Source organism: Drosophila innubila, assembly GCF_004354385.1.
Source record: "Drosophila innubila isolate TH190305 chromosome 3L unlocalized genomic scaffold, UK_Dinn_1.0 0_D_3L, whole genome shotgun sequence".
NCBI lineage: Eukaryota > Metazoa > Arthropoda > Insecta > Diptera > Drosophilidae > Drosophila > Drosophila innubila.
Window position 1 is genome coordinate 14,453,617 of NW_022995376.1, and position 20,919 is coordinate 14,474,535.

General features: G+C 44.0%; 4 protein-coding genes across 7 annotated transcripts; 1 reads left to right on the forward strand and 3 right to left on the reverse strand.

Annotated features, from left to right (window-relative positions):
- Positions 1-2,075: 2,075 nt before the first annotated feature.
- LOC117787509 (iduronate 2-sulfatase) lies at positions 2,076-4,156 on the reverse strand. Its single transcript, XM_034626055.1, has 4 exons — positions 3,877-4,156; positions 2,789-3,821; positions 2,359-2,532; positions 2,076-2,295 (listed from the first exon to the last, which is right to left on the reverse strand). The coding sequence occupies exons 1-4, from the start codon at positions 4,123-4,125 to the stop codon at positions 2,159-2,161; spliced, it is 1,593 nt and encodes a 530-aa protein (XP_034481946.1). The 5' UTR covers positions 4,126-4,156; the 3' UTR covers positions 2,076-2,158.
- A 350-nt stretch (positions 4,157-4,506) lies between these two features.
- On the reverse strand, positions 4,507-5,716 carry LOC117788444 (brain protein I3). The gene is made up of 2 exons (XM_034627222.1): positions 5,514-5,716; positions 4,507-5,448 (listed from the first exon to the last, which is right to left on the reverse strand). Exons 1-2 carry the CDS (start codon positions 5,590-5,592, stop codon positions 5,165-5,167), a joined length of 363 nt encoding a protein of 120 aa, XP_034483113.1. The 5' UTR covers positions 5,593-5,716; the 3' UTR covers positions 4,507-5,164.
- Positions 5,717-6,033: 317 nt separating this feature from the next.
- LOC117787264 (YTH domain-containing protein 1) lies at positions 6,034-9,908 on the forward strand. 2 transcript variants are annotated; one of them, XM_034625747.1, is made up of 3 exons: positions 6,034-6,232; positions 6,376-7,488; positions 8,281-9,908. In XM_034625747.1, exons 2-3 carry the CDS (start codon positions 6,516-6,518, stop codon positions 9,507-9,509), a joined length of 2,202 nt encoding a protein of 733 aa, XP_034481638.1. In that variant the 5' UTR covers positions 6,034-6,232; positions 6,376-6,515; the 3' UTR covers positions 9,510-9,908. The 2 variants fall into 2 exon arrangements, with proteins under 2 accessions (XP_034481638.1, XP_034481636.1); XM_034625745.1 differs by having other exon boundaries at positions 6,038-6,128.
- A 2,271-nt stretch (positions 9,909-12,179) lies between these two features.
- On the reverse strand, positions 12,180-20,762 carry LOC117786697 (sentrin-specific protease 6). Of its 3 annotated transcripts, none has more exons than XM_034625046.1 (9): positions 20,097-20,762; positions 19,859-19,953; positions 19,097-19,774; positions 15,768-18,269; positions 15,595-15,706; positions 14,917-15,035; positions 14,632-14,848; positions 12,807-14,248; positions 12,180-12,741 (listed from the first exon to the last, which is right to left on the reverse strand). In XM_034625046.1, the coding sequence occupies exons 2-9, from the start codon at positions 19,943-19,945 to the stop codon at positions 12,361-12,363; spliced, it is 5,538 nt and encodes a 1,845-aa protein (XP_034480937.1). In that variant the 5' UTR covers positions 19,946-19,953; positions 20,097-20,762; the 3' UTR covers positions 12,180-12,360. The 3 variants fall into 3 exon arrangements, with proteins under 3 accessions (XP_034480937.1, XP_034480936.1, XP_034480938.1); XM_034625045.1 differs by having other exon boundaries at positions 15,768-18,272; XM_034625047.1 differs by lacking the exons at positions 15,595-15,706; positions 15,768-18,269; positions 19,097-19,774; positions 19,859-19,953; positions 20,097-20,762 and adding an exon at positions 15,178-15,366.
- Positions 20,763-20,919: the final 157 nt, after the last annotated feature.

A 20,919-nucleotide genomic window follows, 5' to 3' on the forward strand; every position in this document is an offset into this window, starting at 1 on the left:
TCAAAATTACTTGTCAGCTTGAGAGCCTGTCTATCTACAAGCTATACAACTTACTAAATATATCTTTGTTTTGCCAGTCTATCATACTCGTATCTATCTGCAAATCTGTCAGACTAGATCTCTAATATGCCATAAATTCTCATACATAATGCGAACTTAGTCCCCTTTAAGTACTGACACGCTTATCCAAGCCTAGCTTCAAATTTCCATTCTTTTCCATACATTTTATCCCCTATACACTTTATCAAAATCTTTAAACCGCCATAACTTTGTCAAATTTTATCAGATTTCCTTGCGGAATGTCAATTTTTTTTTATTTCACATATATTTTCATTGTGCATCAAAATTGAAAAATTAAATTTTTTTGACTTCACTGTAAATTTTTTCACTACCTGACCCTTGACTCCTTATCTTCAACTTCAAACTGTCATAACTTTTTCAAAACTTAACCGATTTCCTTGCGGAATGTCGATTTTATATTTATTTCACCTCTATTTTTATTCTGCATCAAAATTGGAAAATGCTATTTTTTTACCATCACTGTAAATTTTTTCCCTACTTGACGCTGACCCTGACCCTTGACACCTTATCTCCAACTTCAAACTGTCATAACTTTGTCAAATGTTATCCGATTTCCTTGCGGAATGTCGATTTTATATTTATTTCACATTTATTTTCATTTTGCATCAAAATTGGAAAATTAAATTTTTTTTGCCATCACTGTAAATTTTTCACTACCTGATGCTGACCCTGACCCTTGACACCTTATCTTCAACTTCAAACTGTCATAACTTTTTCAAAACTTAACCGATTTCCTTGCGGAATGTCGTTTTTATATTTATTTCACCTATATTTTTATTCTGCATCAAAATTGCAAAATGTTATTTTTTTTTCCAACACTGTAAATTTTTTCACTACCTGATGCTGACCCTGACACTCAACACCCTATCTCCAACTTCAAACTGTTATAACTTTGTCAAATCTTAACCGATTTCCTTGCGGAATGTCAGTTTTATCATTTTTTTGGCCTTAATTTTGATTCTGATTTAGGAAAACTCGATATTTGTAAATGCATCAAATTCTATAATTTTCACATGTAAGTTGAGCCCTCAATTTAAGAAGATAGTGCTTCAAACGAATGCACTTTTTCTGGCCACAAAGAGTAGGCAAATACAAATGCAATTTATGGCATCTGCCACACCCCCATTCGCCATACCCGATACGCTATGCAAGCCACAAAGCAGCAAATGTGGTTCACAGTCGCCTAGTACGAGAACGTGTGAGTTTGAGTTTGAGTACGATGCGGGTAAAAGCGCTGCCAAAATTCAGTTTAATCACCTCAAGACACGGCCCATATGGCCATATAACAAGCGAAGCCACCAACATATCGACTTTAACGCAGCCCACGCCAAATACAGGCACAGTTATGCATGTGTGTGTGTGTGTGTGTGTATATGCACAATTGGAGAGCAAAACTGTGTATGAAGAGCAAGTGGTGAGATGAATGGCGAGTTTTGTATGGTGAGTGTGGATGAGAGCAGAGAGCGGTGGGCGATTGATCAAGCGATGCGTTGTCGACTGCAGATTTAATTACCCAGCAGAGGAGCAGAGCGGCAGAGCAGTGCCAGCATATTTTCACCCGCCTGGCAACAGCTGCAGCTGCGACGCCAACGGCAACGGCGACGACGACAGTGAAATTAAAAGCTGGCCTCTTTGGTTATATGTTAGCTATAGCTATGAATTTTAGCTATGCTTTTGGCTTGAGTTTTGGCTTGGGCGTCGCAACGCCAACGGAGACGACGCGTCGCTGTCAACGGCAACACCAACGCGTCGACGACGCCAACGTTGAATAAAAATTTCATTCACAAAAATTCACAAAACGAAGTAACAAAGCCAAAAAGGCAATGGACACAAGTCACGCATGCGCGGCACGAACTGCGACAAGACTGGAGTGGGGAAAAATTACTCCCAAAGTATGTGCGAGTACACACACACACACATACTTACATATGTATGGATAGGCTTGCAACGCCGTCAAGCCGGATGTATTAAATTCCAATTATGACTACAAGATATTTGTGTTGTTGTTGTTTTTATTACTATTCGTATTATGCAAATGCATTAGTCTAGAAATAATACATAACTAAAGAGAACCCCTTTAGCCAACGGCCTTAATCAGTTGCTGGCGTAAATGAAGACGTATAGCATTGAACTCCGGCAGCGACGCCAGATTGAACTCCTCGCCGGAGTCCATGCGATGATCGTACAACTCCTCGCCGTAGATATTATGCCAGTCTGTCAGTATAAATTGATTCTAATTAGATACGGCTTTCCGATTGGAACGCTCTTTAAACTCACCACGACTAAAGTTATGGGCATGGAATCGCACCCAGAGCGTGTATCTGTAGAAATCGGTGCGCAGACTATAGCCCATGATTTTGATATTACGCAGCTTGGGTTTATCACTATTGGGATGCTTTGTGGGCAGCATGCCAGGACGTGGATATTGGCTCAGGGCGACGTAGTCCTCAGCTGCAGGTGAGAAGTATTTATTTAAGAGAGAGAGTATACAAAAATCCTTTCTACGTTTTCCAAAACATAACAAAAACTAGTTTCAAACACTCGACCTTTTTATCATCAGAATGAACATGATTTCCAATAGTGGTTCTATTCATGAAAGAATTTAAAAGATACGAAAAATTCTCGACGATTTAAATTCAATTTCCTTAAAAATTGTTATATCCTCTGCAAGAGTATAAATATCCCAGAGGGATCATGGAGAACTTACCTAAGCCCACTCCCTGCAGCTGAGGGTACAAACTCTTGCCTTCCCCACAAGTCAACTGTTCCTCGGAGCTGCTTCTATTACAGACTGGAAGTGGAGGCAAATGTGCAAGATCCACTAGCGTGGGAAACACGTCCAGGAGCTCAGTGATGCTATGCAAGCGATGTGGTTGCATCAGTGGAAACTCTGGACTACGTATGATGAGCGGGACCCGTAATGCCACCTCAAAGTTGCTGTACTTGGCCCACTCGGCGTGCTCGCCCAGGGACCAGCCATGATCACCCAGCACAACAACCACAGTGTGATCCAGATCCAGGCGAGACATCAGCTTGCCAAAAAGATCATCCACATAAGCAACGGAGGCGTAGTAAGCCTGACGGATCTGAGCCGCCTGCAACTCGGAAATTGGACCGTAGGGAAAGGAGATGTTTCTGTTCTTGAAGTCATCGCGGGAACGCACATCGGTGTAAGGATTCCACGCGACATCTGGCATATCTGGTGGCTTCACTGCATCTTTGGTATAATTGTAGAACTGTCCGAGGGGAAAATGTTCCAGGAACTGCCTGGGAAAGCGGAAATTAATGTGCGGCTTGTGGAAACCCAAGGCCAGAAAATACGGCTGACGACTTCGCTTGCGGGAATCAATAAATCTCAAGGCTTCCGTGACGGATTCAATATCTGGCAGCGTCTTGTATGGCTGCGTTTGCAATTTCACTGGGCATATAAGATAATTCTTGCGGAGCACACCTCCTCCATGATCGGGACAGACGGGTGAGTTCATGAACTGCTCGGTGCGGGGTCGGAACACGGGCGCAGACCAACTAAGCGGATAGTCATCGCTGTTGTTGGAGGAGAGGCCGGGATGAAAGACCTTGCCACAGGCGTAGGTATAGTAGCCATGTTCCTGGAAGTACTGCGGCAACGTGGTAAAGTTACCCACAAAGCTTCGCCAGTAGCTGTAGAAATCGTACAGATGCAAGGTGTCAGGTCGTCGTCCGGTTAATAGAGAATTGCGGCTGGGAGCGCACAGCGCTTGCTGATGGGAGAAGCACACTGAATGTGGTCCAAACGATCTCCATGGATTAGCTCACCTGACTGTAGGCTCGCGTGAAAATGGTGCTTCCTTGGGCAAAGGCATCCAGATGTGGCGTCTGTGCCAAAGTATCGCCATAAACACCTAAAGCCGGTCTCAGATCATCGAAGATCACCATCACCACATTATAGCGGGCGAAAGTGGGAACAGTTCCTGAACCGAGCGAAATGAGGAACAGCAGCAGAGCTGATAATTTGGACATGTCTAGGCGAGAGACTTTTGCGACTGCAGTCTGGAAGTCGCCCATACGGCGGATGTGAATGCCGGCGACTTTGTAGACCACTCAAAAAATGGTAAAGGGAGTATAAGCAGTTGGAAAGATCTTGTAACAATAGAGTCCTAACTCTTTATAGGGAATGTTCTATGATTTTAATGCGGTTATTTTTTTGATAAAGAATTTAAATTTAAAAAAAATACCATTTCTCTTAGTTTGTTTTTAAAATACATTTTTTTTTAGAAAATTTGTCTTTGGTCCAGTCTGGATTACAATACTCTAAGTTTTAAAGTATTTGGAAAAATCAATAGAACAATTTGAGAAACATATATTTGTATATTTAGGACCAAGTCACAATAAAAAATCACTCGGTTTAAGATAATATAATATAAATGTAATTTAAAAAATTTATAATTGACGTGTCACGCTTATGAATTTTTTATTATTTACAGGGTATGCCAAAGTCGGGCTTACTGTTGTCAACATTAAACACTTGTTTACATTTCACAAAGAGCAAAATATTTGCGCAAAAAGGCAGCGAATCAAACAAGCGTCGTAATTTAAAACCGCCCCCATTATATTTCAATTAAATTGAACGGAAGCTGGACTCGAGACCACAGCAGCATCCACATCCACATCAATGCTGGACTGATAAACCGATGGAATGTAATGTCTGGGCGAGGCTAATGACGGCTGTAGGAGTAGGAGAACCGTCAAAGGAGCCTCAACAGATTCATATTTACATATGGTACGTGTATACATACATAGTTTAATTATTAACAAAGCTAACGGTTAGCAATTTTTGTGATTTAAATATATAAACAGTCCAATGTGTGAGGGATTAGTTTCCAGTTTGTCATCAATACTTTTCAATAATAACAATTGATGTTCCACTATGAAATTATATTAGGTGGCGTATTCGCCCCACCTCTGCCCTCATATCTATTCACCACACTGAGAGAAATAGAGTAAGATGTATAGTTCCATACTCTGCACTCCACTCCAAAGACTCCAAAGAGGCTGTGGTGAGTAAGGACGCCACCTATGATAATTTCACCATGTGCAGTTCAATCTAGAACGTTGCACCGCAGTTACTGCAGCGCTTCTCTCGCATTGCCAGGCAACAGATAATGCCAACGGGGAAGAAGAAGATTGCACAACATAAGCCAAGCGGCGAGAATGTGTCTTCCAGATAACCGATGCGGCATGATGGACATCCGCCAATGACAATTATCTCCGAAGTCGGCGCTGGCTGCACCACAATACTAACTGGCGTTGTCTCAAAAGCTCCATAAGTGGACATGTTTGGTGGCGCTGTCGGTGCACCATGATGTACTCCAGCTATGAGTCTAGCATCTGAAAAATATAAATACTTTAATTAAAGTTAAATTCCAATATAATTTCAAGTTACAAGTATTCACCTGGGTATGGCGGCGCACTCGCACTCATGACTTCCTCGTAAGTGGGCGGTTCGTTCTCTTTTGGTGTTTTTGCAGCCATTCTGGCAAAAATTAAAGCTTTTCACGTTCCAATGAGTCACTGTGATTAATAGTCAATGTACAGCTTTAATTAGTTTCAATAACCGTGTTGTTTTTATTTTGTCAACACTTGTTCTTTGTTTTCTTTTGCTGCCTATCGATAAATCAGCTGATGCTATTTTATCGAGAAATGCAAAGCAAAACTATATTTGTCGCAATCTAAGCCACAGGTGGCGCATTCATGTTTTGCAGCCAGACAAAAGGTGGCGCCACAGTTTTGAAACGTGTGGTAGCATTGGTTTCCAGAAAAATTACGACATTTATAGCTTATTTTAATTCAATAATTTATTCAATTTTTATTTCGATTTGTATATAAAAAGAAATCATTTTTAATGATCAATTGTATGTTTAACATATTCGATAAATATTTATCGATAAGCAAATATGTATTTATGTAAAAACGCAATGAAACGCTGCATTCGCCTCATATACATATAGCCGCACTCCTCTACCGCCATTGGTCCCTTGTATCTGTTGACGCAAAATCGGTGTAAAAAGGTTTGTTCTTAATAATAGAATAATTAACGCTGTGAAAAATTTGAAATTAAGTGCAATAAAGTTTGAAAAAAGGCTGCAACGTATTTGCATGCAACAGGCAGCAAGTGAGTGTTGAGTTGTGTGTATTTTACATCGTTTGTTGTGCAGATTCTATTTGCTAAATCGATTGGCATTTTTTTCTCTATGTCTATTTCCGCTGCTCCGCACGCTGTCTCACTCCCACACGCATGAATGAACGAACTGATAGAGAGGAATAAAAAAGTCGCCGCCAAGCAGTCCGTAGTACTATAATAAGAAAAACAAAAAAGAAACAGCAACAACAAGAAAGCAGGTAAACAAACAGAATACCATTGATTGCATCTACTACGTGGGATTGAGTAGTTGCCGATGCGCGACATGGCCGATTTAGACGCAGTACATCTCGGCCTGGACGAGAATGAGGCAGACATTGCTGAGGAACTGCAGGATTTCGACTCGTTTGATACGCGCAGTGAGGCATCCAAATCGCGAGGCGGATCCATGGATCAATCCGATTCCGAGCCCAGCATCAGTTCGGTAAGCACGGCGCCGTCATCCGTCGAGGGCAGCAGGAGCAGCAAGCGCTTGACCAAGTCCAAATCCAGCACCAAAGCCGCTAAAGAAACTGCTACCAAGACGACAACTGCAATTACAACTGCAGCAGCAACAACAACATTATCTTCGGGGAGCAAGAGTAAATCATCCAAGAAATCATCATCAAAGCGATCCGCTTCGCCCAGCGAGCTAAATGGCCAAAAGAAGAAAAAGTCCAATGGCAGCGAGTCCAAGTCGAAGAAAACCCTGGAGACGGACGACAAGTCCAACTCCAAGTCGCTGGATGGAGACGATAACAAAAAGTCGAGGAACAAGAAGAACACGAGCAGCAGCAGCTCCACCAATGTTGCCAATGTGAGTGGAGCAGGTGCCAAGAGCGATCTAAGCGATGCCGAGGATGATAAGCCATCCCATCTGCCTGCTCTGGAGTCCGACAGCGAATCCTCCGACTCGGATTCGGGCACACAGCACAAACGCAATGGCAGTGCTCGCGGCAAGGCCGCAAAACCCAGCAGCAGCTCCAAGAGCTCCACACCTGAGAAGGATGCCGGAGGTGGAGCAGGTGGGGGTGGCAACAATTCCCAAAAGTCCTATGACTACATGACCAAGCTGAACTATTTATTCCGCGACACTCGCTTCTTTCTCATCAAGTCCAACAACAGCGACAATGTCCAGTTGTCCAAGAACAAGAGCGTCTGGGCAACCTTGCCCCAAAATGATGCCAATCTGAATCAGGCCTTCAAAGAAGCCCGCAATGTGCTGCTCATATTCTCAGTCAACGAAAGCGGTGAGTCAAAACAGGAATAAAATCCTTAGAAACCAACATAATGATGGACAAATAAGGAAAAATGAATTAGGATTTAAAATTTATGAGGAACCTCTCAAAAAACTTGCGGAGAACAAAAAAAATTAGGACAAATCTATTTAAATAACATTAAAAAAAAGTTGCTTTGATTTTTTTTTGACTGGTTGGTTTATTCATTATATTTTTAATTTCCTTTCCACTTGAAATTATATAGTAATATGTAATAATTATAAATCGAAAAGTAACTCAAATCGAAAAGTATATTAATTTCAATATTTATATGCAGTCAGTGTCTACTAGACACTCCTTGATTCTAGATAATTCTAAACACTATAAACATTTTTTAGTAACAAAATGTGTTTTGTTTTTTGCTGGTTCCTATTTAAAAGTATTTCTTAAACTTGACCATATTATTAAACAGTAGTAGGAAAAACTGAAAAAGTCGAAATGAAAAGTATTTGATTACTAAAAATATTTACTTTTCCTAATTTTGGCCTAACCAATTTGTTCCTTTTTAAGGATTGTAATATTTATTTCCAAATTTGTATATTCTTAGTCAATATTCGAAATTTAGTTTTGAAAACTTTAATGTTTTTTAAGATATCTCAGCCAATCTGAGAGATGGGGTTCATGGTAGTATCTTATACATCCTGAAGACATTGTATAATATCTTATGGTTTTGAAGGTATCAAATCTTCGGCATGTCAAAAGATAACTTTGTTTCTTATCAGCAGTTAAAGTCTATGCTCTTCTCTCTTTCCATTTCCATGGCAGGCAAATTCGCGGGCTTCGCTCGCATGGCAGCGCCGTCGCGTCGGGATATTCCACAGGTGGCCTGGGTGCTGCCGCCGAGCATTTCTCCCAAGGCTCTGGGTGGTGTGATTGAACTGGATTGGATTTGTCGCAAGGAGTTGTCGTTTAATGCAACGCTGCATCTGCACAACTCGTGGAACGAGGGCAAACCGGTGAAGATTGGACGAGATGGTCAGGAGATTGAGCCGAAGATTGGCGGCGAGCTGTGTCGCCTGTTTCCCGAGGACGAACAGATCGAATTGACGCCCATTCTGCGCAAGTCGAAGGAGACGGCACGCGTGATGCGGGAGAAGGGCATCCACGTCATCTACAAGGCACCAAGGAGCTTGTCCAGTCGTGGTCACAGCGGAGGAGGAGGAGGAGGAGGACGCGGCAACAGTCAGCTGGGACCGATGCGGCACAAGCGCAGCTATGGCAGCCATGGTGCACCACATCATCACCAGCGACCCTATCGCCATCATCATCACCATCATGGCATGGGCATGGGCATGCCCAGCAGCGGCGGAGGAGGAGGATTCAAACGCAGTGGTTCTCCCTACAGGCAGATGGCTGGCGGTGCAGCTGCAGCCGGGGAGATGGGGATGCCATCGTGGGAGCGTTACATGTCCACAGCTGCTGCCGCCGAGGCTTACGTCGCGGACTACATACGCAATATGCACGGCCAGTTGCCGCCTCTTCCCTTCGTGCCGCCCTTCGGACAGCTGCCCATGCCAACGGCGGCAGGAGCGGCAGGCACACTGCCCCCGGGTGCTCCTGCATCGATGTACGAGCAACTGCCGCCACCGGTGCGTTATTATGACGGACCCGGAGCACCTCCGCTGCCGGATTACCCGCCACCACAACCGATGCGGCCACCGCCGCCGGGTTTCGATAAGGCGCCCAGCTATGAGGACTTTGCCGCCTGGAAGAATGCCGGTCTGCCCACCGTGGCAGCACCACCTGGTTTTCCCGGCTACGCTGCCAACGGTGGTGGCAGCAGCAATTCCGGCGGTGGCAACGCCGGCGGTGCAACAGTGCCCAGCATCAGTGCCGGCAATCGTGACAACAACAACGGCGGTCGACGACGCGATTATGGTGGTAACCGCAGCGGATCTTCGCGACAATTTCGTGGGGAGCGTGGTGGTGGCGGTGGCGGAGGCAATGGTGGTGGTGGTGGTGGACAACGCAGCTATCGGGACGCCAGGCGTTGAGTGTATCGAGCGTATATTGAGTATTGTTAACGGGTATTTCAAAACAAAAGAGAAAAGTGCGCGAAAAATCCAATTCCTAATCCTCAGCCACAGTTGATGCACAGAAAAGTGACGCGTGTGTGAAGAAGTCTTCAAAGTTGCAATGAAAATGATAACGAAAATGATAACGATAATGCTAATGATAATGAAACGTAATCTAAGTGAGCAGCGGGAATAATATTGGACCCACCCAAAAATCGGATACCGCATTATTGAAATGATCCAATAATCGTATACACAACACTCCAACTCTCTCTCCCTTCTCTAAATCTCTCTCTGTCTCTCTATTCTCACTCTCTTTTGCTTAGCTCTTTGTCTTGCGAAAAGAAAGTTCTATAAATTAAAACATAAAACAAAAAACTTACAAAATAAGCAAATTACAACCACAAAATGATAAACAAAACAAAAAATCATATTTTAAACCACACAAAATAAGAAAATACAGAAAAGAGAGAAAAAAAATATATATCAAGCACAAAATGTGAACTTTATTTAAAAAGAGACGTTACAACAACAGCAAACAGCAACAACAACAACAACATACACAACAAGAACGTTAACTAACTAACTATTTTATATGATGATATGATGATAAATCAAAGCAGTGATCTCTGTGTGTGTGTGTGCATTGTGTGTGTGCGTGTGCTTCCCCCTTCTGTGCTGTGCTGTGATTTCCCCAAACGAGAGTTGGACTTTTTAATCAGCAAATGCGCAAATGACAATCGAATCGGAATCGGAGTTGCGTATCGATAAACGCCCTCACTCCCACTCCGCATCTTCCTCCTCTCACCCTTAAGAAGCCGACAGCACTCATAAATTAAACTCACAATTTAAACCAAATTAAACCCGGACTGCACAGAAAGTTGATAACAATACTCAAACTTGTGACTGAACACAAAAATTTCTTTCCCAAGGATTATCCTTGGGTATGTGATATATAATTATGTGATATTTTTCAACCATTTGGTTAACGTATAAATACAACTACATATATGACTTAAATCTTCTGGTTCCATTGACTTCCACAACTGAAATTTTTCTATCAAAATAAAAAAATACTGCCACAACTTGTGCTCCACAACGGAGCGATAGACCAAGAGAACTTGGAGACCGACACATGAAAACGACTTTTGGACTGAATTAGGAACAATTTTTTTTTTGTTTCGTACGTTTGCTCTTTTTTGTTGCAGATGTTCTCAAAGCAGCAGGAAAATTCAATGGAGACGGAAGACTGCACCTCAATCCACCAGAAGCTACTGGAGAAGACCCCTGAGCCCTAAATCGAAGACTGAAATTAAGTTATAGACTAGTAAAGTTCCTACAAGCTTGCATTTATTTTTTTGTAAATAAACTTTAAAAAATTTTTTTTTTTAAATATATAAAAAAACTAAAAAACAAGGACATTCTCTGGTTTTCTTCTTGAACTTACCGCATTTTGTATATTTAAAAAACTTTTATATCAATATAAACTGGAACTTTTGGAATTTGGCATCAGTTACTGCCAAAACTTCTCCCCCTAAACATAACAAACACCCAGCATTCAACATAATATGCACCATTATATTATCTAATTTTGGGTTTTTATGAAACTGCTAGTACTTTGTCAAATTTTCGAATGATTTTCCATTTAGTTAAATGGTACATGTTGCCAGACTAAAAAGTTTTGCAGGGTGGCAGCGTTTGGGTTAAAACAGTGTTTCCACACCAGTGTTGCCAAGATTTTAGGCGGAACCAAAGCTGTTTCCAGCCGGAAAGCACCTTAATTTGTTTTTGTGGGCACTTTGCACATTATTACCAAAAATATTAACAGCAAAACTTAGTTGAAAATATATTTAAATTAGCCTGTTTTTCAGCTAATAGCAAGTTAGAAATTTTTCTAGCAAACGAACACTGAAACTAGACACAATAAGCTATAAAATAGCTAAGTTTGCAACAGTGGTAAGTGTCCAACAACAAAAAGAACAAATTCAAAATTAAAATAAACAATTAACGTTTTTAATTATGAAGATTACACAAACTTAAACATTATTACCGATTGATGTTGGCTCACCAATACATTTCAACGACACACAAAAATGCGCGCTTTGAATTAAGCAGGCAGAGCGGTTTTTGGCAGTTTGCTTTGTGCCGTCATTCGTTCGTCTTCTTCCCTCGACCCACAGCCGCTGTTGTTGTTGCTGTTGACATGCAAACATAACCCAACTTTTGAGGCCGAACAATACATGACGTGTGCGTGTGTGTGTGTATGCCATGTAGCGTGCCATGTATTCTTAGCTAGCTACATGGCAACTACCGCGGGGAACACGTACTCAAAACTACATTAATTTGCATTAAATCTTAGATTTCTAATCAATTGAAACTTTATAATTAAGAGACTCAAAATTTGAGTGTAAGTTTGATTGATATTTATTTAATAGAGGTGTGAATGACTCCAGGAGTCTCACCATGTATATAGTCTACATGGGCTATTGCTCGTGACGGCAGCGAATATACATGGCAACTATTCTAGCCTACATGACAACCGCAAACTGGTTCGGTTCTTGGGCAAGGGCGGCAATCGGAGGCATTAGAAATCGGAAAAAGCCTCCCCAAAAACTGCAGCAGCAAATGGAAAACGAATGCAACATATTCTTTTAATATAGTTTCTTTATATTTGACGAGTGTTTTTAAACTTAATTTAATTTATGAATGGTGTGTGTTGAGGGGCGCATATTAAATTTAAAATATATATCATCTGCATTATTTACAATGGACGCAACAGCTGTAACAGCTGCAGCGGAGGGATTTCTGCAACTGGATCTGTCCCCATCTGCTACGGCTCGATCTTTCGTATTTTGAGACTGCCGCTTCCAACGCCGGTCACTCGGTTCGATACAAGGGTACCGCCAGACGCACTGTTGTTGTTGTTGCTTAGGGCGGGCGAGCTTATCAATTGTGGAACGAGCTGATTGCCGTTGCCATTGCCATTGTTGTTGCTCTCCGCTGCATTGTTGGCTGGTCCGGAGGCAGCACCGTTTTGGAGACGTCGCTTTAGAACAAAACGACGTCCTGTGGTACCCGTCATCACATTGGCGTTGGTGTTTGTGGAATTTGTAGTCACTGTTGTTGGCGTCTTTGCTGCTGCTGCTGCCTGTGACTGCAACTCCTCCGCCGGGGGATCCACTTCCATCTCGGTGTTGGCACTGTCGTCATGCTGTCATTAGAAATGTAGATACATTAGTTGATATACATTTTTAGGGCTCTTAAGGAATTACTTACCGCATCACTTGTATGATCTTCATCTTCGTGTCCCTCCTCCTCCTCAAACTCGGCACTCTCCGTCTCCTCGGGATACTCTACGAGTTGGCCATTGAGTGTGGGGAATTCAATGACTGGCAGAATGAGGCGTGTCTGATGTGCATTGCTTTCGTCCATTAGCTGTTGGATCAGCTGTGCAATGTCCTCACGCTTCTTGGTCACAGTTAGGAAGTCGAACCAATTCGTTAATTGCTTGATGGGCAGTCTGTAATCCTTGATGGGCTCTTTGAAGAACTGCTCTACATACTGCAACAGATACAGCCCGCAATCGGTAAAGTTGTTCTGTTGTGGCACCTTGACGCAATGTCCCGGCATGTTGTCCTTATTGAATATGTGCGCCTGCGCATCCGGCTTCTTAATCTTATACTCGCACGTCAGATAGTCCCGCAACGTTGCCACCACACGACTCCGCGATGCGCCCGCCAGAGAGTCAAAGATGAGGATTAGGGGCTGCTTCACAGCCGGCACATCATCATTGGTGACTCGGGCGGGTCCAGTAGATGACTGAGGTGTTGGCGCCGGCGAAGGCGTTGCTGTCGCGGATGTGGCATCCTTGCTGAGCGCTTGATTCGAGTTTTCGCTGTCCTCAGAGGCCATGTCACTCTCGTCTCCCTCGGCCTCATCCCGTTCGCTCTCGTCGTCGGCAATGCGACAGATTTCGCTGGGCATCGTCGGCAGAGTGACTGTCTCCCGTTTCGACAGCGGCGTGATGGTTGTGTTTCCAATCTGAAGTGATACCTTCTTGCCACGCGGTCGTTTCAGCTGCTGCGGCTCTACGGGTTGATTGGTATCATAGGTAACGGGTCCCTTGAGGCAGGGGAAACAAATGATGGCTAGGAACCAGTGGGACTGCTCATTAATCGGCACTATGATGAAATCCTTGTCAAAGATGTCCACCAGCTTTGTCCATTTCTGGACGCGGGCGTGTCGCTTTTGTGCCGCCGTCTGCTTCATATCCGCCGGACGCGTCAGTGTCGTCAGGCGTTTGTAGAAGAACGTGCTGAAGATGTGCGTTCGTTCGCGTTGCGCCTCCGGAATGAGCGTGTTGCGCAGCCAGAGCAAATAAAAGTCAATGATGATATCATTTAAATACGACTCCTTCGTCAGGCAGACATAATCCTCCATTCGGATGCACAGACCGCCCGTGCCCTTGGGCGGATACATCAACAGACTGACTTGCTCATCCGGACGCAGCTGTCGTGGCGGCAACTGTGTCGGCTTGTCCAGCACCTTGCGATCCGAGTCAGCAATGCGATCAAAGATCTCCGCTGCATCACTAGCCGAAATCTCATCCACAAAGCTAAACATGGACTTGATAGTTTCCCGTGCCGGAATGCTGATCGTATCGAAGACCAGAATAAGGCGACGCTCGTGTAAACTTCCCTGCCACTTGACGGCAAATTCTGTGGATAAATCAAGGAGAGAATAACGTTATTAAATACTTGATAAGAATTCTCTTTGCAAATTATAACTGAGAAACTGGGCTGATTAAATATTAGGCTACAATTGGAAAATCATATGAATTGTGATATATCTTTTTACAAATTTAAAGCAAGCTTCAGTCGAGAGTGCTAGACTACAAGATACCCTGGTCCAGTCGCTTAATAACTTATATACTTATCATGATAGTCCAAGACTATTGTATTGAGCTTTAAAATAGCTCTTGTAATTAACTTGTAATTAAAAATAGAAGTGAATAGCTCAATTGATTTTTTTGCATTAATAGCATAATTTTTCAACCTTATCAGCTCACCAGTGTTGTTGTTTCTAATTTGTTGTTACTTACGTTCATTGGGGGGATCATCGGGCAGCTGCAGCTGCGTCTTCACATACTGAGCGCAGGTCTTCAGCATGTAGAGTGTGACCAGAGGCTGTGCCTGCTCCGAGCTGGCAAAGTGTGCAATAACTTTAATAACCTCACGTTTGTAAATGTGCAGCACGAATTTCTCATCCTTTTCGGGAATTGTGCCCGATATTCGCAGACCCTTGGAGGTGAGACTGATCTGTAGTCGAAAAGAAAATGTATAAGTAAATAATGGAATGTCAGCAACAAAAGAGGTAGGACATTTACCGGTTCAGTTAGGTGGAACCGATAGGGCATCAGACGCAGACACTTGCAGGTGAGTTCGGTGGTGAATGCTTCGCCTTCGGCTGTATCAGACTGATCTGTAACATCTCCACGCACAAAATCTGCAACCAAATATATTATTTAATAATTACACAAAGAAAATCAGGTTTTCTTTAAATATATTTTTTTAACACATGTGGCGACAGTCACATTTTTTCGTTTTTTGGTTACAAGTTGCTTTCTATTATCGCAGACAACTCTTACCGTCATCGTCCATTATTTTGTTGTTTATTCAAAAATTATATGGTCAAGCATAAATAAAAATGTACACTGAGTAAAAATAAGAGTAGGTCTTAAAATGCAATTGCAATTTCGTCAAAATGCAACACAATCTCGCAACTTGTCAAATTAATGTGCTATGTTGTGTGCTTCTTCTTCTGCCTCTCTTTTGATTAAAAATGGCGTGGTGTTACAGCGCCCTCTAGCGGCTTGAGACGGCAACTACTGTGCAAAGTGAGCGGCATTACCAACAGCAAAATAACAGCACGCCATGTACATAGCAATTTAAGCAGCACAGGGTTGCATAAACACACGCTCTATTCACAATAGAGTCGTCTTATTCACAATAGAGTCGCAATATTTTAATATTTAAATTTAATAAAGTGCTGATTGATTACTCACCTTTGTATAGCGCCTCCTCGTCCACCTCGGGCAGCAATGGTTCACAGGCAAAGGCGGCGGGCAGTTGATGCACAGTGCCATTGGAATTGTGTTTGGCATTGTTGGCGGCAAACTGTGAAAGTATTTCTATAAGTATATATATTTAAATATTGGGATAGTTGGGATGCACTTACGTTGCCATCGGCATTCGCCTCATCCTGTTCCGCCTCATCCTCGCTGCTCAGCAGCACCACAGGATCCACCTCGGCAACACGGCGTCCGCTTCTCGTTCGCCCGCCTCTCATGGCCATGCCCCTGCCCCGCAAGTTGCTGGTGCCGGGTCCGAAGGAGGATGCTCCTCCTGTGCCCAGCTGTTTGTTGGGGCGCGCTATTTCCCGTTTCTTCTCGATGGTTTTCACCGATGTCTCGCAGGAAGAGGCTACGGAAGAGACTCCGGAGGCAGCGGCAATGGAAGCAGCCGTAGCATTCGACTTGGTTACATAGGACATCCGCTTGGGCGGCTCCTGGAAGACGCGTCTGCAGCGCTCGCACTTGGCATGATCGACGCCAGTGAAGCCACACGACTGACAGACGGCGTAGTAGCCATCGATCAACTTGGGTCCCTCCGCTGCAGCAGCTGCACCCGGAGCAGCTGCGATTCCCGTTGCCGCATCTCGTTTCACCTGATCCGCTGCAGCTGCAGCAGCATTTGTTGCCTGCTGCTGTTGTTGTTGCTGCTGTTGAGTGTATGCGGGAGTTGTTGTTGTTGCTGCAGCAGCTGTTGCTGCCGCCGCCGCTGCTGCAGCTGCATTCTCCTGCTGCCGATTCATCTGGAGACTCTCCTCGGCGCGGGAGATAAGCTCGCTGGCGGATTCGTTGACGGAGAAGCCAACGGTGACCACGAAATCCACATTAGCACCGCGATGCTCCACACATTGAATGGTCGTCGTGTTGTCAAAGGGCACACACACCTGCTCCAACAGATCCTGCACCGTACACGATTCCCTGGGCAGTGTGAACGTGATCAGACGCTGCTCCCCGGAGGCGAGGATGACCAACATCTTGGCGCTGTTGCGATCCCGATCTGCAATAGGTTGTCCAGCGCGATTGTTGAGCACATGCTGCGAGTGAATCTCGTAGTTGTTGTGCGACGTCTGTTGCACCGATGATTGTTGCGGGGGCGCGGCAGCAGCAACATGTTGCTGTTGTTGTTGCTGTCGCTGTTGTTGTTGAGGCTGCGGGATGCGCGCAGCGCCAGCATTGGGTTGTTGTTGCTGCTGCGGCTGTTGCTGCTGTGGCAGCGTCTGTGGATGTTGCTGCTGTTGTGGCACCGCCTGCGACAGCTTGGGCACTGGACGCACCAGCGTGCCAGGCGTGGGCTGACGCATGGGCGTCAATCCGGCAGTGGGCGTGGCAGCTGGAGCTGGTGAAGTTGCTAGTGTCTGACGCTTCTTGAACTCTGCCAGCGTCATGCTGTTGCCGCTTGCGGTGCGCACTCCTGGCTGTTGTTGTTGCTGCTGCTGTTGTTGCTGATGTGTCTGCTGCTGTTGCTCCTCCTCGCTGCTGCTGTTGGCAGCTGATCCCGGCTGATAGTAGGTGGTCAACGTGGTGTTGCCTGCCGTGGGCAGTTGCATGGCCAGATTGGCAGGCGGCTTCTGCTGCTGCTCCTTCTTCACCACCGCTGCCTGTATGCGCTCCTCCAGATCCAATCCCATGCTGCTGCTGCTGCCGCTGCTACTGCTGTTGCTAGGAGCAGGTGCAGCCACTGTGGGCGCAGGTGCTGCCACTGAACGATACCGCAATGGTTGACGCATCACGACCATCTGTTGGTGTTGCTGCTGCGGCTGCTGCTGCTGAGGATTGCCAGAGGCATCGCTGACCAGATGCCGATAGACGTGACGCGGCGGCATCTGCTGGCCAGGCGCCGTCACAGTTCCGGGTTGCCCCAGATGCGTTATGGTTATCTGTTTCGTCATCTGTGACTGGGTCACAATCTGCATCGTTGGACCCTCGCCGCCAGGACTTGCCTGCACCACGAGCTGAGTCCGAGCGGGCCTCACTCCCTGTGGACGCACGCTCCTCACAATTCCCCCGGTAACGGTCTGCAGGCCACCACCTCCTCCCCTTGGCCTTGCGGGTCGCATTATGGTGGGCGTTAACGCCGGACGTGTTGCAATCACAGTGCCAGTCGGATGTCTGGCGATGACAGCTCCCCCTCGAGGGGATTTACCACGGAATGGTGCACGCACCATCTGCGTTGCAGTTGACACCAGTTGCGGTTGCTGCACCACCTGTGGTTGTTGCTGCTGCTGCTGCTGTTGTTGTTGCTGCTGCTGCTGTTGCATTGGACTCTTTTGCATCTGAACTTGCTGATAGACAACGTTGCCCGTTTGCTGTGGCACCACACGTGTGTGCACAAGATGTGCGGTTTGTGCCTGCAACTGAAGTTGCTGCTGTTGCTGTTGTTGTTGCTGCTGCTGTTGTTGTTGTTGCACATGTTGCAGCACGTGCTGTTGTTGCTGCTGCTGTTGCGGTGAGGTGGTGTACACCACACGATTGTTGTACGAGTGAATGTTGATTCCCTGCTGTGGAATGGCCGTCGCCTGGCGCATTATCAGCTCCTGGTGCTGTGGCGCCTGTATCAACACCTGCTGTCCCGTCGGCTGTTGCACTATCACATGCGTGTTGTTTAGCATCTGCTGTTAAAGATAGAAATACAACGGATCTTAGTATAAAGACAATAATATATATATTTAATGAGGTCTGTTAACCCTTCTTCTACTTGTTACATACTTTCAACAAACTTAATATATCCGACCTATAGCCTATACCGCTTTCTAGGAAATTTTCTACTGTCACATGAATTATACCAAGTCATTTTATTATAGGAAGCTTTGAAATTCTTTGTCAAACCTCAAGAAGCATAAAAAGTTAGTAAAAGTTAGTAATAGAAATTTACCATATTTTATTTTGCATAAATTATAACGTGTTATTATATTTCATACATTAAGTAATTACTTGACTAACTGTATAATTCCTTTGTTTATATACAAACTTTTATCCGTCTAAATCCGTACTAAATCTTTATATCGGATAACTATATGCGACCTTTAATATAAACAAATTTTTGTGTTCTGTTGTCTTGCAAATTTGATTAGAATCGGACTAATATATATAGTTGCCATAGTAAAGAAACAGTCGAAAATTGACAATATTAAATTTCCCAAGACAACCTCTTATTGTTTGAAATTTAGTTTTCAAGAGATGCAATCTAAAGGTCGCTAAAGCGAACTGTATTTGGATATATTATAACGATAGACTTGAGGGTAATTGGAATATTTGTAAAATTCAAGACAAATCACAAAATTATTGAAATAAAATTTGTGTTAACAATTGAAATATTATGACAGAAAAACGACGGAATATTTCTTAATATAATAGAATTTGTTTATACAATTGCGATTACAATTTAAATTCTTTACTAGGCTAATCATTTAAATAAATATTATTCTTAGATACTTACGCTTATCTGGCGTTGCTGCTGTTGTGTTGTCGTCATGCGGTAGACAATCTGTTGGTGTGGTTGTGGTTGCTGCTGTTGCTGTTGAGCGGGCGATGCTTGCAGCTGCAACGTTTGTTGCTGATGCTGTGGACTTTGTAGCAGCTGTTGCTGCTGCTGTGGACTGGTTTGCACCAATGCTGTGCTCTGTTGCTGATAGGCGGGGTGTTGTTGCTGTTGTTGGTATTGTTGCTGCTGTTGCAGTACTTGTTGCTGTTGCTTCTTTTGCTGCTGCTGCAGTTGTTGCATCGAGGCATGTTGCACAATTGTATTGGGCTGCAACACCTGATCCGATGTATAGTAGATTTGTTGAGTGTGTTGAATGGCGGGCTGTTGCTGTTGTACATATTGTTGCTGCTGCTGTTGCTGCTCTAGATGCAATTGTTGCTGCTGTTGGGCTTCTTGTTGCTGCTGATAGTGAACCTGCTGATGCTGATGATGCATAACCACCTGCTGCTGTTGTTGTTGTTGCTGCTGTTGCACTTCCTGCTGCTGCTGCTGTGGATGTTGTTGCTGCTGCAGCTCGGCACCAATGATATAATTCTGTTGTGGTTGCTGATACTGTGCGGGGGCAGCGGTTTGATAAACAACCTGCTGCTGATCGTTGAACACCAATTGCTGATCGTCCTGCAGCACAAGAGACTGCAAGACAATAACAATAACAACAACAACAAATGATAAGTATTAAGAATTTTCACTGTTGTTGTTTGTTTTTGTGTTACTTACGCCAACTTCATCGTGCGGCACTTGCACCACTTGCAGATCCGAATAAACGGGCTGTGTATCTTCAATCGGTACTATGTATTGCTCCATGGCAAGTGCTGTAATGCAGACATAAATTACACTAAGAATACACAACAACAACAACAAGCATAAGTATGTACGCTGCATATGTACATATGTGCGTGTGTATGTCTGTGACGTCACATCGCAATTTTCCTTTTCGCATCGCTCGTCGTTTTACCTTTTTGGGCCTTGGCCAATCGTTGCTGCTGTTACGCCTTACAACTTGCAATATTAAACACAAACACACTTGCACCCACAATTATCTATCAAATCATTTCTCTTTCTTTTTTAATTTCTGTTAAAATATGTCTCAGCATTAAATTATGCTCGAGATTGTATGAAAATTCGCTTTCTTTAACAAACACCAAAGCGACGAGGCAGAATCAAATATGGCGTTTACTTGCAGTTGGCAATGCCAACAAGCGAGGGATGCACGCGCGCGCCCTCTGCCGGCGTTTTCAGATACAGCTGTTTACAAACATGTTCAGTGTTCCGTTTTGTTCTGCACTTTTATCGACGTTTGCCTTTAGCGCGTTTCCGTCTAATATAGAGGGGTACCTCTATTTGGCATGTAGGGCACTGAATCAATTTTGTGGTACCACTAAATGACTGAAAGCCACTTATCACTGGAGTTTTCTTAATTTTCACACATTTATTAACTAATCGCGAACGCGACAGTTTTGCCTTCACAATACACATTGACAACATGGTTAACCGATTCAAATGCACACGTATAACTGCTAATTAAAATTTGATTTAATGCCAGTTTGAACTATGTTTTGTGCAGCGCGAAAGGAGCGCGCAGCTCTTGCGAATTTATTGTGAAGAGGAAGAGGAGATGAAGCAACAACACACAACCAGTGCTGCCACCTGGATCAAAAGGTTGTTCCCAGAAAAAAATTTCCGATCTGGCAAACGGCAAAAATAGTTTTTTGAATTTTTCTTAATATAAAAGCTAGAGTTTTCAAAACTTGAGCAGAATTTTTTTTTTTAGAATTTTG

Coding starts and splice junctions, on each gene's coding strand:
- LOC117787509 (XM_034626055.1), bottom strand. CDS start 4,125: ATGGGCGACTTCCAGACTGCAGTCGCAAAAGTCTCTCGCCTAGACATG. Junction 2,533..2,788: donor GCTGCAGGGAGTGGGCTTAG/GTAAGTTCTCCA, acceptor TCTCACCTGCAG/CTGAGGACTACGTCGCCCTG. Junction 2,296..2,358: donor TGCCCATAACTTTAGTCGTG/GTGAGTTTAAAG, acceptor TTATACTGACAG/ACTGGCATAATATCTACGGC.
- LOC117788444 (XM_034627222.1), bottom strand. CDS start 5,592: ATGGCTGCAAAAACACCAAAAGAGAACGAACCGCCCACTTACGAGGAA. Junction 5,449..5,513: donor GAGTGCGCCGCCATACCCAG/GTGAATACTTGT, acceptor TATATTTTTCAG/ATGCTAGACTCATAGCTGGA.
- LOC117787264 (XM_034625747.1), top strand. CDS start 6,516: ATGCGCGACATGGCCGATTTAGACGCAGTACATCTCGGCCTGGACGAG. Junction 7,489..8,280: donor ATTCTCAGTCAACGAAAGCG/GTGAGTCAAAAC, acceptor TTTCCATGGCAG/GCAAATTCGCGGGCTTCGCT.
- LOC117786697 (XM_034625045.1), bottom strand. CDS start 19,945: ATGGAGCAATACATAGTACCGATTGAAGATACACAGCCCGTTTATTCG. Junction 19,775..19,858: donor TGCCGCACGATGAAGTTGGC/GTAAGTAACACA, acceptor ATTGTCTTGCAG/TCTCTTGTGCTGCAGGACGA. Junction 15,707..15,767: donor AGGCGAATGCCGATGGCAAC/GTAAGTGCATCC, acceptor ATACTTTCACAG/TTTGCCGCCAACAATGCCAA.